At 30.5% G+C, this 14,775-nt stretch overlaps 1 protein-coding gene across 2 annotated transcripts in view; it reads left to right on the top strand.

The window, feature by feature from the left end:
* Positions 1 to 14,775, top strand: part of Tao (Serine/threonine-protein kinase Tao) — a 75,672-nt gene that overhangs the window by 30,409 nt on the left and 30,488 nt on the right. For both annotated transcript variants that reach the window (XM_035362061.2, XM_035362060.2), the window contains exons 7-9: positions 3,472 to 3,621; positions 7,686 to 7,838; positions 13,096 to 13,189. In XM_035362061.2, coding sequence (XP_035217952.1) covers positions 3,472 to 3,621; positions 7,686 to 7,838; positions 13,096 to 13,189 — 397 coding nt within the window. The remainder of the gene's footprint in view (positions 1 to 3,471; positions 3,622 to 7,685; positions 7,839 to 13,095; positions 13,190 to 14,775) is intronic.

Here is a 14,775-nt window from a genome sequence, read left to right on the forward strand (position 1 = left end):
TAAATCATGCTTAATCTATTCTGGAACTTACTCGAGGAAATAAGTGCTTAAGATTTACTTTGTAATTTATTTTTAATATAGATATTTTGAGTTTTTATGTGTTTTTGCCTTGTTGCGAAGTGAGAACTGTATTGATTGAATGAAAAATACTGAATCATCTGTGAAAAATTGTTTCTTTTTTTTTTTATTTGTTTAATTTCTTTTTACATCATTTTAGATTTATTGCAGTATTTGAATAGAACATGTGGCAACGATTAGATAATTCTTAAGATGATATAAATTTTGTGCATTCTGAGTTATAAAATGAATGAAATATAAAATATAAGGCTGTGAAGTGAACATAGCACCAGAGTGTCGCTATGGTAAACAAATATAGTGAATTTTAAAGAGTGCATTTATTCTGTTGTGGTTTATGAGCTATCGACGATGTAGATTGAATTCAATCCAATAAGCTTAAATGAAATGCAAGAAAAAAGTGTCTAATTTAATATTACATACAAAATAAATAGTCATGTGGTGTACACATCAGATTTTTTTATTTCCATTACCAAGTAAGCTTTGATGGGCCTTTAAAATTTTATTTTACTGCTTCATTTATTATTATTTTTAATTATTCAGTGGAATGAAACAATTTCTCGTGGATAAATAACACCAGTCAACTGGTGACATACTCAGGGTGGCTGCATTACCTGGAAAAAGTCAGGAAATTTGAAAATTGACTAAAAATTTCAGGGAAAGGTCAGGGAATTTAAATATTTTAGTCAAAATCTGGAAAAGTTAGGAATTTCATACGGCGATTCCCCCCCAAAAAGCGAGTTTTACGCCGCCGTTGAAAGCGATCACTTTCTTGGCGAATTATGTATCGTGTGAGCATCATTCAGTCAGCTGGCATAGAGCCAATTTTCACCACTCCAATCAGAATGTCCAATCAGAAAGGCAAAGCAAGTTTCCAGCAACTTTGGTTTTCAGTAACCTCGAGTATTGAGAGACTCGCCTGCGCACATGCAGTGCATGTTGAACTAAGGAAAATATGTGCGTATACTAGGATTATACCGCAAAATCTTTTTAGCTTCTTTTTGTTAATAAATGCCTTATTTGTCATTTTGCAGTAAAATAATAATAATAAAAAAATAGTAATCAATCACCTAGGCTAACCATATAATATAACTATATTTGTCAAAATATTGTTGACTATTCTAATTAATTTTTAAATAATTATCTTTATTTTAATGTTATTTGTGTCATTTAAAGTTATTAGTAAATAATACTTTCAAATTTCAGGAAATTTTCTGTGGCATAATCCTAAAACTAATTCTAGCAGTATGATGATATACCATCACGAAATGTAATGCACATACTTTTTGCTTATGTATGCTGCTAAATAAATATAAAATACCTGGATTTATTTTAAAATATCATTAAATATATTTCTTTCTTTCATTTAGCCTCAAAATGTCTGCAAAAAAAAAGTAATTCTTTGGGGATAAATATATTACATGTAATTTATAAGTCAATATTATATTTATAAGTTTTTTTTCCCCCTTGCTTAAATATTAAGTTTTACATTTCCAATTTTAAATTGCAGGCACATCAGAAAAAGAAACAAAACCATTGAGACTTTTTTTAGATAATTTAGTTTAATTATTCTATTAATAAATCCTCTTTCAGTCTCAATTGTTTTTGTTTGATGAAACGTGCTAAAGGTTATTAGCTGCATTTGAGATTTAAGACGCTTTTCCTTTGATAAGTCCAGATTAAACCTTGAGTTGAGCTAATTTACCATTTATTGCAATTCTTTCTACATATTTTCTGCGTATTTGAAATGTTTTTTAATTATTTGCTTGCATCATTTTAATATTTAAATTTTTATTTTAAATTTATTAGTTTTCTCTCACACCTTTTCGATTTTGAAGTTATCTCGTTTTGTAATTTTTACATTAAGTTTTTACGCAATAACTTTTACTTCTTTAGTATTGCATTGTTGTTTTTACGTGGTGTAAACTCAGGAACTACAGTATCAAATGTACTTTTAAGCAATCGCTTTTGAACTTTCCTCTTCTTTGAAATTATTTAAAAATTTTGCAGCTCAGTGTGCAAAATTCTTGACCACATAGTATTGAATTCAGTATTTTGTTCGTGTTTTCTTTCTACTTTCATACTTATAAGTCATATTTAATACATATATAAGTCATATGTAATTGGCAAATTTTTGTGTTTCCAATTGGTACCATAATTAATTTACCTCTTAACACAGCAAATGTGCATTATGCAGATATACTGGAATTTTCTTAAAACACTACTGGAAAAGTCATTTCCTGTTTGAGTGACAACTCTGCATATTGAATTTGGTTCTACCGTCGTTTAATAGATGTCATTCCGAAACAGCAGTTCTAAATAAATCATAGTGTGACAAAGAGTACTATTTATTCTACTCTCAAATCATTTCTTTACATGACGACTGGATTTCTGTTGGCAGCCTTTTCTGCTACATTTGCCACACATTTCTGCTGCATTGCCACATTTTCTCACCTAAGCTTAAGGTCATCATGTGTCTATTTAGGCAAATATCTGCCTTCAGAATTATACCGAATTATACCATATTCTGGAGAAATGATTTTAACATCTGACAGATTCTTTAAATTTTACTTAATTCTGTTTGCCATAATTAAATGCTTAGCTGAAAAATTGTAGAAAATCTGGAAAAATAATGTGAAATAAAAAAAAAAAAAAAAAAAAAAAAAACCGAAGCCGTGAGTAGTTTGGGAAACTGAAATAAATGCAGTAGTGCTTAAGGCATTTCTTTTGTAGCCAAGGAAACATGACTGGAGGTATTTGAGAAATATCAAGTCTTCATTGAAGAAGAATGCTCTAAAGGAAATAATCTTATGTTACATATAGAGAAGAAACACCTGAAAACAATATTAAACATCTGAAAAGAGAGGTGGTAGTTGATTTCAAAATTAATGGAAGTGACTAAAAAAAATCGAGTAATATTTTTTTTTTTTTCTTTTGTATTAAGCACTAGTAAGTTTCCTTTTGTATTAAGTATTTCATTTTCCAACAGAAATATGAAGTTAACTAAATTAATTTAAAAGTTAAATTATATACATTCATTGGAAGTTTTATGCTAGCATAAAATTTTTATTATTATGTACTTCTCAAAAATTTTTAAATAGTCAAAATATTTTTTTTTTTTTTTTTTTTTTTTTTTTGTGCTGTCAATATTGTTCTTGAGTTTTAGAAGTTTGTATATTCAAGATATGGTATGTGCAAAATACTATAGGGTGTAATTCAGTATTTACAAAACTTTCAAACAAGTTTGTAAAAATGTATAGGTTCATGGTTTTTTGTGTTATAATTTAAAAATTTTTAACATTAAGCTTTTTCTTAAAAAAAGAAACAGATTTTTCAGATCCAGATGTTTTCTAATCTGATATAATAAATAATGATTCTTTTAATAAATATTTCTAGTGCATAAAAAGCCTCTTAAAGAAGAAGAAATATCTGCAATATGTCAAGATGCTCTTCAAGGTTTAGATTATTTGCATTCCCTTGGCAGAATTCACAGAGATGTGAAAGCTGGTAATATTCTTCTTACTGAAAATGGAACTGTTAAATTAGGTAATATACATTTCTCATTGTTCATTACTGAGAATCCTATAAACTAGTAGATTAAGAATAATACAGTCAAAAGTCTTTAATCCGGACTCGTCGGGACTTCAGCGATTCCAGATTATCGGTTTTTCCGGATTATAGATCATCGGTTTAAATCTGGTAAGATGGCATGCAGAAATTATAAAATTAAAAATATGAAACAGTAATTTATGAAATAAAGAGCAATTATGATCTAAAAGGTATCAAAAGTTACAAGAAAAAGCTTAATATTTATTTGTTTACTTTATTAAACATTTCATTTCTTTCGATGCGCGCATGCGTAAAGCATACATTACGCATAGTTGAAATTAGAAAATTGCAACCAGAAAACTATTTGATGTGTATTCGTGATATTTATAATGACGATGAATTTGATTTAAATCATATCAGAGACGGAGTACATCGAGATGAAATACTACATTTCGTAAGGAATTATATGCCAAATAAAATAAAAACATCTGCCCCGAAGACAAGGATAGTGCTGACAGGTCAATTTCCAGTTCATTGCGTGCCGCGACGTTTCCCTCCCCCCACAGAGCAGCGTGAAATTGATACAGTTAATCCGGACTCGTCGGGACTTCGCCGATTCCGGATTATCGATTTTTCCGGATTATAGATCATCAGTTTAAATCTCAGTTTTTTCATGAGACTTCCTAATTCGTCTCAGTACCTAAATTATGACACATTATCATGTTTTGAAAAAATTGTATGATTTTTTTTAGAGCACTCAAAATTTTATCGCCATTGTTAAATGAATATGATTTATATTTAACAATGGTATTGCCTTTTTATTTAAATCAATTCCTTTTAACATAATCTGTAATTTTGGTTTCATTCAAACAAGTTCAGACGCTTAATCAGAGTTTAAGTTCAGGCAATGCTGTACAGTCAAAAGTTGTTAATCCGGACTCGTCGGGACTTCGGCGATTCCGGATTATCGGTTTTTCCGGATTATAGATCATCACCTTAAATCTGGTAAGATGGCATGCAGAAATTATAAAATTAAAAATATGAAACCGTAATTTATGAAATAAAGAACAATTATGATCTAAAGGGTATCAAAATTTACAAAAAAAAAAAAAAAAAAAAAAAAAAAAAAAAAAAAAAAAGAAGCTTAATATTTATTTGTTTACTTTATTAAACATTTCTCTCAATGTAAGTTGTTTAAGTTGCTTCATTTTATGTGATAATACTTTCTCTTTAATTCTATAAAAAGACAATTTCTTGTTCAGTTACAAAGTTCCGCTGTTCAAGTCCCGTTAATTGCTGTGCCGAGAATACCGACTAACTTGTCAATCGAAATTTTTTTGTTTTCACTAACTTCTCTGTCCCATTCTTCATGTCTTTATCCATTTTTTGCAGCAATTCCACTTTTTGTTTGTTGGATATCGAAACATACTTTCGTTTTGTAGATCCTTTGGAAGTTCCAACATCGGAAATTCTATTTGACATAATCGAAAGTTCAAGTTTACTTTTATAAAATTGCTCTTACAGTCTGCAAAAAATAATAAGCGGGATCCAATTCGAAGATTAAGGAACAACGCAATCATTAACATTAACTGAAATAGAAATTAGATAATTTTAGCTTACACCGTCCGTTATACATTAAACGCGCAGGCGAAAACATATTCTGCACTTGCGCACACGCATATGCGCAGTAGTCAAGGTCTTACGCGCACGCGTAAAACGCCTGTGCGCATGTGCCAACGCGCCGCATGCGCAGAAAGTTTTTAGCTTTGAGGTCCGGATTATAGATCATTCCGGATTATGGGTGTCCGAATTAACGACTTTTGACTGTAAAAAGATTTCGGAACGGTTAGAGAAACAAAGGATATGCCTTTATCCATTTTTTGCAGCAATTCCACTTTTTGTTTGATGGACATCGCAGATCCTTTTAGATCCTTTGTAGATCCTTTGGCAGCTCCAGAATCGAAAACTCTTTTTGACATAATTGAAAGTTCAAGCGTACTTTAATAAAATTGCTCTAAGACTCTTCGAAAAATAATAAGCTGGATCCAATTAGAAGGTTAAGAAACAACGCAATCTGCTACATTAACTCAAATAGATAATTAGATAATTTTAGCTTAGCTTATACCAGCCGTTATACATTAAACGTGCATGCGTAAACATATGCGCACGAGTAAATGTATATGCGCATGCTTACGTATTATGTGTTTACGCATGCACAGAAAGTTTGTAGCTTTGAGGTCCGAGTTATAGATCATTCCGGATTATGGACGTCCGAATTAAAGACTTTTGACTGTATATGTGCTTATCCACTGTTTGTTTTAAGAGCCTTAAAGGCAGATCTTTTCCATGTGTTTTCTTCAGAAATTTTATTTTGCACTTAACTTTAAAACATTTGCTGTTATCTTTAAACTGTCTGATGCATTGTAATATTATGTGAATGAATACAAGTTATATGTAAATATTAACTGAAATAGTCTCACTAATTAGCCAGGTAGCTTTTTATTATCAGTCTGTGAAATTTTTCAACTTTTAAAAAAGCCTACTGATTTGCTGAAAATTAGTTTCTAGTTTATTCATTTTTATTTTTTTAATGAAAGCCCTTTCATTAATTAGCCCCTCCCATCTTGCTTGAATGAATTTTAAATGAGGTTTATCTTAATAGCATATCTAAGAATTTTATTAAATATAAATAAGCATGATTGTCCATACATTTATTCAAGTAAATAGTTACTGATAAATAGGATATTACTTTGGCTGGGATTTCTGTAGTTGAAAAATATGAATTCTTAATAGATGAGCGAATCTACTGAAGCTGACTCATATTAGTACTACTATTTGTAGAAAATGTTATGTTATATCCATGGGAACTATACCATTAGTTAGCCATTTATAAGTAGAGATATGAATTTTTCTTTCTTTTGTTTATTTTTACACTTTTTAAGATTTGTTTGGTAGAACTAAGTTAAAAGCTTTATTAGAAAGAGATGTATTATTAAGAATTTTGAGGTTGTTTACCCTGATGCCCCCTTCCTAAAAGTAGCTTCTTTTTCCTTTCCTCCTTCAGTTTTTATTTTAGTGCAGTGATGTAACTACTTTTTCATTGCAGTTTATTTTTGAAAAGTTTGTTGAACTGGATCATGAATTAGTTAAAAATTGCAGATATTTACATACTAACGCAACCACCTTGGCTCAATTTGGTGATCTTTTTACTGATGAAAATGTAAAAGTAACTTTTCATGTACAAGTTGATGGATTTTGTGAGTTTTTTTTTATACGATCCTGAAACTAAATATTTATCATAAGTTAACAAATACTATCAGCATATGAAAAGCCAACCAATTAGTAACCAATAGTCAACAATTTACAATACAAATTTTAATTTTTGCATAAGAAATATATGACACACTAAAAAACACATTCGCTTCCAAATTTTTTTTGTAATTTTGTTTGTTGTATTTTTTTCTCAAGTACACAACAATCTCGGCTCCATGGAGTATCTACTAAATGCATCCTCTCATTGTTTCCTTTAGAGATTTTATGGCAAAATTGTATATTCCGGCAGAAATTTTACCAAAACTTCTTCCCTTGAAGACAAATTCCACAAACTCATATTTTAAAACTAAGTTTAAGGCAAAAAAATACCACAATTTTGTTTATAAAAATGGTTGGAATTTGAAATGCGGCTTAGTGAATGCATACGGAAATGTGATGTTGCCTGACTGAAGGATTGTTATAAACATGGTGCCTGAAGAATGATTATGCTCATGGTTGGCAGAGTTTGGCACATTCTGAAAATTTGGATTGGCAACTTCTACTAAGGTGGTTGTAATAACATGTAAGTACCAAATTGCAAATATTGAGTTTCTTTAGGCAGAAAGATAAGGTATTGTGTACTGAAATAAATATATGTGATATTCTTTCTTCCATTAAAAATATGAAAAACTTTATTGATAGACATTTTTATATTATTTTTCTTTCCCTTTATTGTTTTACACATTTTCTTTATTTTTAAATGCATTTGTGTATGAAGCAGTATGCAATAAATACATATATGTTTGCAGCTGATTTTGGATCAGCTTCCATGGCATCACCAGCAAATTCTTTTGTTGGTACACCATACTGGATGGCTCCAGAAGTTATTTTAGCTATGGATGAAGGACAGTATGATGGCAAAGTAGACATCTGGTCACTTGGAATTACTTGTATTGAACTGGGTGAGTTCAAATTTTCTGCACATTGAATTTTCTATTTATTTCCTATGTATGCATGATTGCAAACATGCCAAGCTCAAACATCAGGAGATTCTGTTAACAAATCAGAATTTTGCAGTAAGAAAAATTATTTTTTAAATAAAGAAAATTATACAGAATGAAAATTCTTTTAAATAGCAGACTACAAATACTCAAAGTGCAATCTTTAAGTTGTATATGCAATTAGTTAAAAAATACTTATGTCTTCAAAAAATGTTTTTTTATTTGAAATGTTTTATGGAAAGATAATAGTTTTTTAACCTATTTTCATGCAGTTGTTAATAATAGCATTTTTTTTTTTTTTTTCTTTAAGGGAGAAGCAACATACTTTTGCTTATAACATTTCATGCATAGACCTGTTTTTGTTAATAAAATTTTAAAACAAGCTTAAGATAACTAGTGTATGAAGTTGTGTTTCAGAATTTTTCTTATTTAAGTTTCACACAGCTGTTGAATTTGTTTGAGCTTCCTTTTCACTTTTAGAACTCTTTTCAAGAAAGTAGTAAATATTAACAACAAATTCATCTATATGTATCACTTAAAAATACTACAATGTTTTCAGCTGCTAAGTTTAAAAGATGGCAAGTACACTCCATAATTTGCAAATCTAAGTTTTCTTTTTTCAAGACGCCTGCAACATCAATCTTCATGTCTAGTGTAACTGATGCATTATGCACACTAAGAACAAAACAGTTGTTCATAGGTATTCAATTTTTCTTCAAAGTTTTACTGGTTAGCTGTGCTATATAGAAGTTTGTACAGTCAGTCTTTGAAAGTGCTAATACACAAAGCTAAACTCAGTTCGTGAAGCCACAGGTTTAAAAAGGTATAATAATCATTGAGTACAGTTTTGTATTAATATTATTGCTTTCATCTCTAAAACGGCAGAAAGTAGCTGTTTTAACGCAAGCAGCAACCGAAGATTTATTTTTCTTACGCATTTCTTTAATTACTGCAGTTTTTTTAGTTTTGTTTTTTTGTTGTTCTTGCACACGGATATTATCGAGTGATTTTGCTCTCAGGAAATAATTTTCTAATTAAAAATGCAGTGTGATCAGAAGAATTCAGTAGCAGATTATGGTCAAGTAAAAGGCAGAACATAGACATTTTGGATTAATAACCTTTTTTTTTTTTTTTTTTTTTTTTTTAATACTGTGTCTTTTTGTTTTTAAGTATGTACATGATTTAGAACATTGGTCCTTTCACCTTGCAGAATAGAAAACTAGAGTGACACAAGATACACATTGAACATCTGCTAAATTTTGAAATAATACAAAAAAGATCAGCTATGTATGTCTTTCGAAAAGTAGATTAGTATTTTACTTTTTCAATGGACATAACTAAGCTAAAGGATCACAAATTCTTAAGCAACTTCTACAAGCATGTGAATCCCACACCATTTACAGACTCCAGAAAGACAGATGACTGTTTTGATCTTGTTTTGTCCTCATTAAATAATGTGTGTGAAATGCCCATTGAAGAACTGAATCATGATGTTTTGAGGCAGGTCTACTGCCATTTGCCTAGTGTGAGTGGTTGATGAAAAAAGGGGCGGAGATATTAAAAAGGGTAATCAAAAGAAGCAAATGATTTCTAATGAAAAATCAGGGATCTCCTGCCTAATTCAGGTTAACTGGCAAGTCAATTATAATATTATACATCACTGTTATTAATTCAAATTCATTTGGAAAGTTTCTTATTAAATTTTAAAATTTGTATTATGTTAAAAATTCTTTTTTAAAATGATAATTAATTAGTAAAATTAATAAGTTTTCTTTTTTGGATTCTTTTTTGATTTTTATTGTAACTTCTGTTTCTTTTAATGAGCTTTTCTTTAAAAAAAAAAAAAAAAATACTAATCGCCTTGTAAAACTTCCAATAAAATAATTAAAAAAAAAAAAATACCCTTGTAAAACTTCATTACTAGATTATATTATATCTTAATTACAAAATTTCTAATTCTCTTCTTTTTGTATCTCATTGCCAGTCAGATACCGAAAATCCGCGCAATCTCTCAATATTATATCAAATCATTCAGTTTATAGGTTCAGGAAACTGCAATATGGAAAACGAAATACCGAAGAAATGAGAAATACCAAATAATGACATCATAACAGAAGTACTTATCAAATCATTGACATCATGGTAAAAGTAACAATGTGGGGTTGCCATTAAATTACAAGATTTTACTATTGTTCGACAACAACAGCTCTGTACATCCAGAGGCAACCATTTTAACATGTGATATTGCAATGGGCCTTTTTTTTTTTTTACCACTATTACTACATCACTAATCCAACCAATGGGCCATGGAATAATACACAATATTAAATTACACTACAAATCAGAGTTTCTGGGGGGGATTCTTAAGAGACCATTCTATTTCATTTTATGATTATAAAAAATTTCTTCTTCAAAGACTGCATCTATATTTTAACAGAATCATAGAATTCTGTTTGGCAGCATAGCAAATGAGTGGCCATCTTCTCTGTTTATTGAAACTGAAAATGATGGCAGTCAGTTTTTTGGTTTTAGGGTCAGTGCAGCAAAGTTTAAAGCAAGAGAATTGCTTCTGCATTCAAAAGAACAGATGAGGAGGCTTTGCAAGAAGATATCATTGAATGGATGATGTGTCCAGATGAGCCAACCCTGGCATATGACCGATGATGAAATTATTGGCTTTGTTTTGAACTCAACATAGCAAGACAGCAATTCTAACACTGACACAGATAGTGAATTTGATAGGAGTGAAAAATATTTTTTAATAAAGCTTTGGAACATGTGAAAAATACCTAAAATTAATAATAATAATAATAATAATAATAATAAAAATTTATTTTTATCAATGTTCCTTATTTTCATCTTAATGTTTGCATATGTCCTTACTTATTTTGCACTTTTAGTCTAAATATAATGATTTATCTCTTCTGTTCTGAAATCTGCAAACCTCTGATTTTAAGCATTGCAAATTTCTGGTCTTCTACTGTTCCAGTCTTTTGTATATATTTAATACATATTTATTTGTGCATTAAATATAATATACTAAATAAATAGATATGTGTACTTATTTGTTTTAAATTTTAATCAAGCGTTAATAGCCTTTTCAATAATGAGTGGTTTTCTATTTATACTATTTTGCATTAAAAAAGTGATGTAGAAGCAAATAATTTACCATTGGTAGAGCTTTTGAAATTCAGAAATTTTATTTTTTATTTTTAATAGTATAAACTCTAGTTTTATTAGTTGGCAACAATATGTATTTCTTACTGAATGGCAAAATTGCCTTCGAAATAGACTATAAATCTTTAGTTGCAAAGTTTTAATTTTTAGTTAGAAACTTCTGTTCTTTTATTTTATATATATGTATTTGGGAATGTAGCAAATCATGTAACAGTGTTATTATTAAGTTCATGCAGATGGCACTGTTATTATGGTTGCAGTTTATTGTAATTGATCGTAAAACAAAAGATTCAGTCAGCAGTCAGTTCAAATAAATTAGAAAGCTGTTACCTGGTTCTTGATCTGATGAGCTTCTCAGACAGTAATTCAGATATTTTAGGCATTAATCCTTTATTAGCACAATGATGATACATAACACATCTTAGCTGCTCAAAAAACATTGACTAACATTAAAATATCTATAAACTTATCAGCACCAGCTATCGGCTAGAGCAGTCAGGTCCAATCTTTAGTTACCCGAGGGCCAATCAAACATTAGTATAGGAGACTGAGGGCCAGAGACAATAAAGAAAGAAAATGAATTACATATAACTCACTAGTTTAATGTATCACTTTATTTTACAGTCTAGAAATTAGTGTGATGATTAGCACTGCTTTTTTGATACAAGGTTTTCAATGCCCTTTGTAATTTCAGTAAGGCAAAGTTTCAGGCTCGATTCCAATGAAGCACTTTCAGTGCAATTTCTTGTTTTTGATTTAATTTGTTTGAAAGCAGAAAAAGCACTTTCACACACATATGTACTGCCAAACAGTGATAACATTTTCAAAGAGAATTTATGCAATTTGGGAAAAAATTCTGTAGACATCAGCTTACAGAAATATTTAGTGACATCACACTTTTTAATCTGGTAGAATGGATCTGCCTGAAAATCACAAATTTCCATTTGAAGGTCGCAAGGCACCTCATTACTTCAATCTCCATGGGGTTGTTTAACAATTAAATTTTTGTTTTTATGGAGTCAAAATCCTGAAATCTGTCATGGAACTCTTTCTTGATATCAGTAATAGTTTCAGGAAACATACTAAAATTTGTGTCATTTTCTTCTTTCAGCTGCTGACAAAATGGGAAGTGTGTCGTATTATTTGCCTTCAGTGCAATTTGCATTACGTTAAGTTTTCTGCGAAAGCCTTCAGTATGTCCATAAAGCTGGGATATATTTTGTTTTCTGCCTTGTAGTTTCAAGTTAAAGCATTTTGATGGGTTTTTTTTATCTGTCAGAAAAGCAAGATTATTTAAAAAGTGGATTTCTTCCAATTTTTCTTGATACTCATGCCCAGCATTTCCTTTTTTGAGGAAAGCAAGAATTTTATTCCTCAACCCAAAAAACTGTTACAGACAATTTCCAGCACTTAGCCAGGGCACTTGACAGTACAATGAAATGTCATCATACTCAGCATCCAAATTGTCCACAAATGCAATAAATGCTCACTGTCCCTGGGTTTTGCCTCATTAAATTTACAGTATTTGCAACAGTTTTCATTGTCTGAACCTCATAATTTTTTATCATTTAATTAGTATATTTAATATAATTATTTATATTTGTTGTTTATTATTTAAAGCAGTAAGAAGGGTTTTTTTGTTTTTTGTTTTTCCAAATGTTTAACTAACATTTTACTTCCAGTAAAGAAGGGCAAGTGCCAAAAAATTAATAAGAGGGCCGCATGCAGGCCGCGGGTTGGATTACGCTGGGCTAGAGTATGCAGCAGATCATATGACTATTTGCTCTTAGTTGATCATAGTATATGCTTTGTTTTTCGCTGTGATTCATAATTCGATCCCCCTTGCTTGAGAATTAAAACACAAATTTGTACACTTCATTGCTTATTATTGTTATTTTGCTTCACATCACAAAACTGGTTATTAATCATGTTAAAATAATGTGTTAAAAGGAAAATCTTGATACTCATTAGTAGATTTCATAAATGCCTATTTGATATCTTATAATGTATATCAAATATAACTTCAATAATTTTTTTGCAGCTGAAAGAAAACCTCCTTATTTCAATATGAATGCTATGAGTGCCTTGTATCACATAGCCCAGAACGATTCACCATCTTTAGGACCTGGTGAATGGTAAGTTCACAATATATTGTTTTATGTGTTTTTAATTCATATTTCCTTAAAAATAAAAGAAAAATAATAAATAAAAAAACTTCCTCTTCAAAATAAATGCTTTAGAATCTTTTGTTTATAGTAAAAGAGAAGCCAAACTGTTAACACTTGACATTTTACACTGTCACTTAATTGCTCAAGCCACTTAATTAGTTATACCTCCCTAGTAGTGTGTACCTCCCCCTTTTGCTGTGATGATGACTGGCAACATGGTATGATAATAAGGTGAAAGCATTGGGAAGCCTAGTAATCTATATCTGCCATACACCTTCTCATAGCGCATGGAGATTACCCGAAGTGAAGTCTAATGCACTTATAATTTTCTAGCTAGTATTCTAAACATGCTTAACAGACTTGAGATTAGGTAATCTCAAAGGACAGGCGAATACCATCCTGTCTATGAAGTGTTCCATGAACTATTCGACAACATTTCAGGGATGAGAAAATGCATGCATGTGATCTGACAGCATGTCTCTGTATGGTTTTACTGATAAGGGGTGATAACAGTTAGAGCAGGGAACATATGTTCATCCGTGGAAGCAGTTTGTATAGTAGAATACTGCTTTCACTCATTTAATGTCTACCTGCTGGCAAGAAGAATTCTTTTCCTGTGGGTTTTAATGCACTTATATATCTTGTTGATAAGAGGAAACTATTGCTTTATGAGCTTTTATAAATGGATTCATAACCTGTCATTGTCATGTATCAACTACAGTACAAAGCCCATAATCCAGACTCGTCAGAACTTCAGCGATTCTGGATTAAGGGTTTTTCCCAAATTATAGATCATCAATTTAAATCTGGTAAGATGACATGCAGAAATTATACAATTAAAAGTATGAAACCATAATTTATGAAATAAAGAGCAATTATGATCTAAAGGGTATCAAAATTTACAAAAAAAAAAAAAAAAAAAAAAAAAAAGCTTAATATTTATTTGTTTACTTTATTAAACATTTCTTTCAATGTAAGTTGTTTAAGTTGCTTCATTTTTTGTGCTAAACACGCATGCGTAAACATTAAACGTGCAAGCGTAGCATTAAATGCGCATGCGTAAATGCATTACTCGCATGCATAAAGCATACCAAAAGTTTGTATCTTTGAGGTCCAGATTATAGATCATTCTAGATAATGGGCGTCCGGATTACAGACTTTTTACTGTAGTACCTTGATCATGGTTACACAAAAGCTGGCATACAGGCCGAATGCATACCTTTTGATTGCTTAATCTGGCCCATTATGAAATTGTGTGCAATAACATTTTCATCTCTTTCCATCGCAGTATGTAACAAAAATAAAAATGTGTGCAAAGCTATAAATTTATAAAATTGTTTGATTAATTTTTGATGCCGTTTTCTTCATTTTCATTAATTGACTCGTATGCTGGGCTGTTATGATCTCATGTTCACCATCTGAGGTTTATTTAAAGAAATTTCTACCTGTAAGGGGTTACTCCCATAGCTTCCTGGCAAACAATAGGAGGATGCGAAAGATTGTCACACAAGCAACATTGTATTTTGCAATGTCCCTGCCTGCATGGTGCACTA

The sequence above is a fragment of the Stegodyphus dumicola genome, chromosome 4 (assembly GCF_044657685.1).
Source record: "Stegodyphus dumicola isolate Sdum_Otavi_A_Nest chromosome 4, ASM4465768v1".
In the NCBI taxonomy this organism is placed as follows: Eukaryota; Metazoa; Arthropoda; class Arachnida; order Araneae; family Eresidae; genus Stegodyphus; species Stegodyphus dumicola.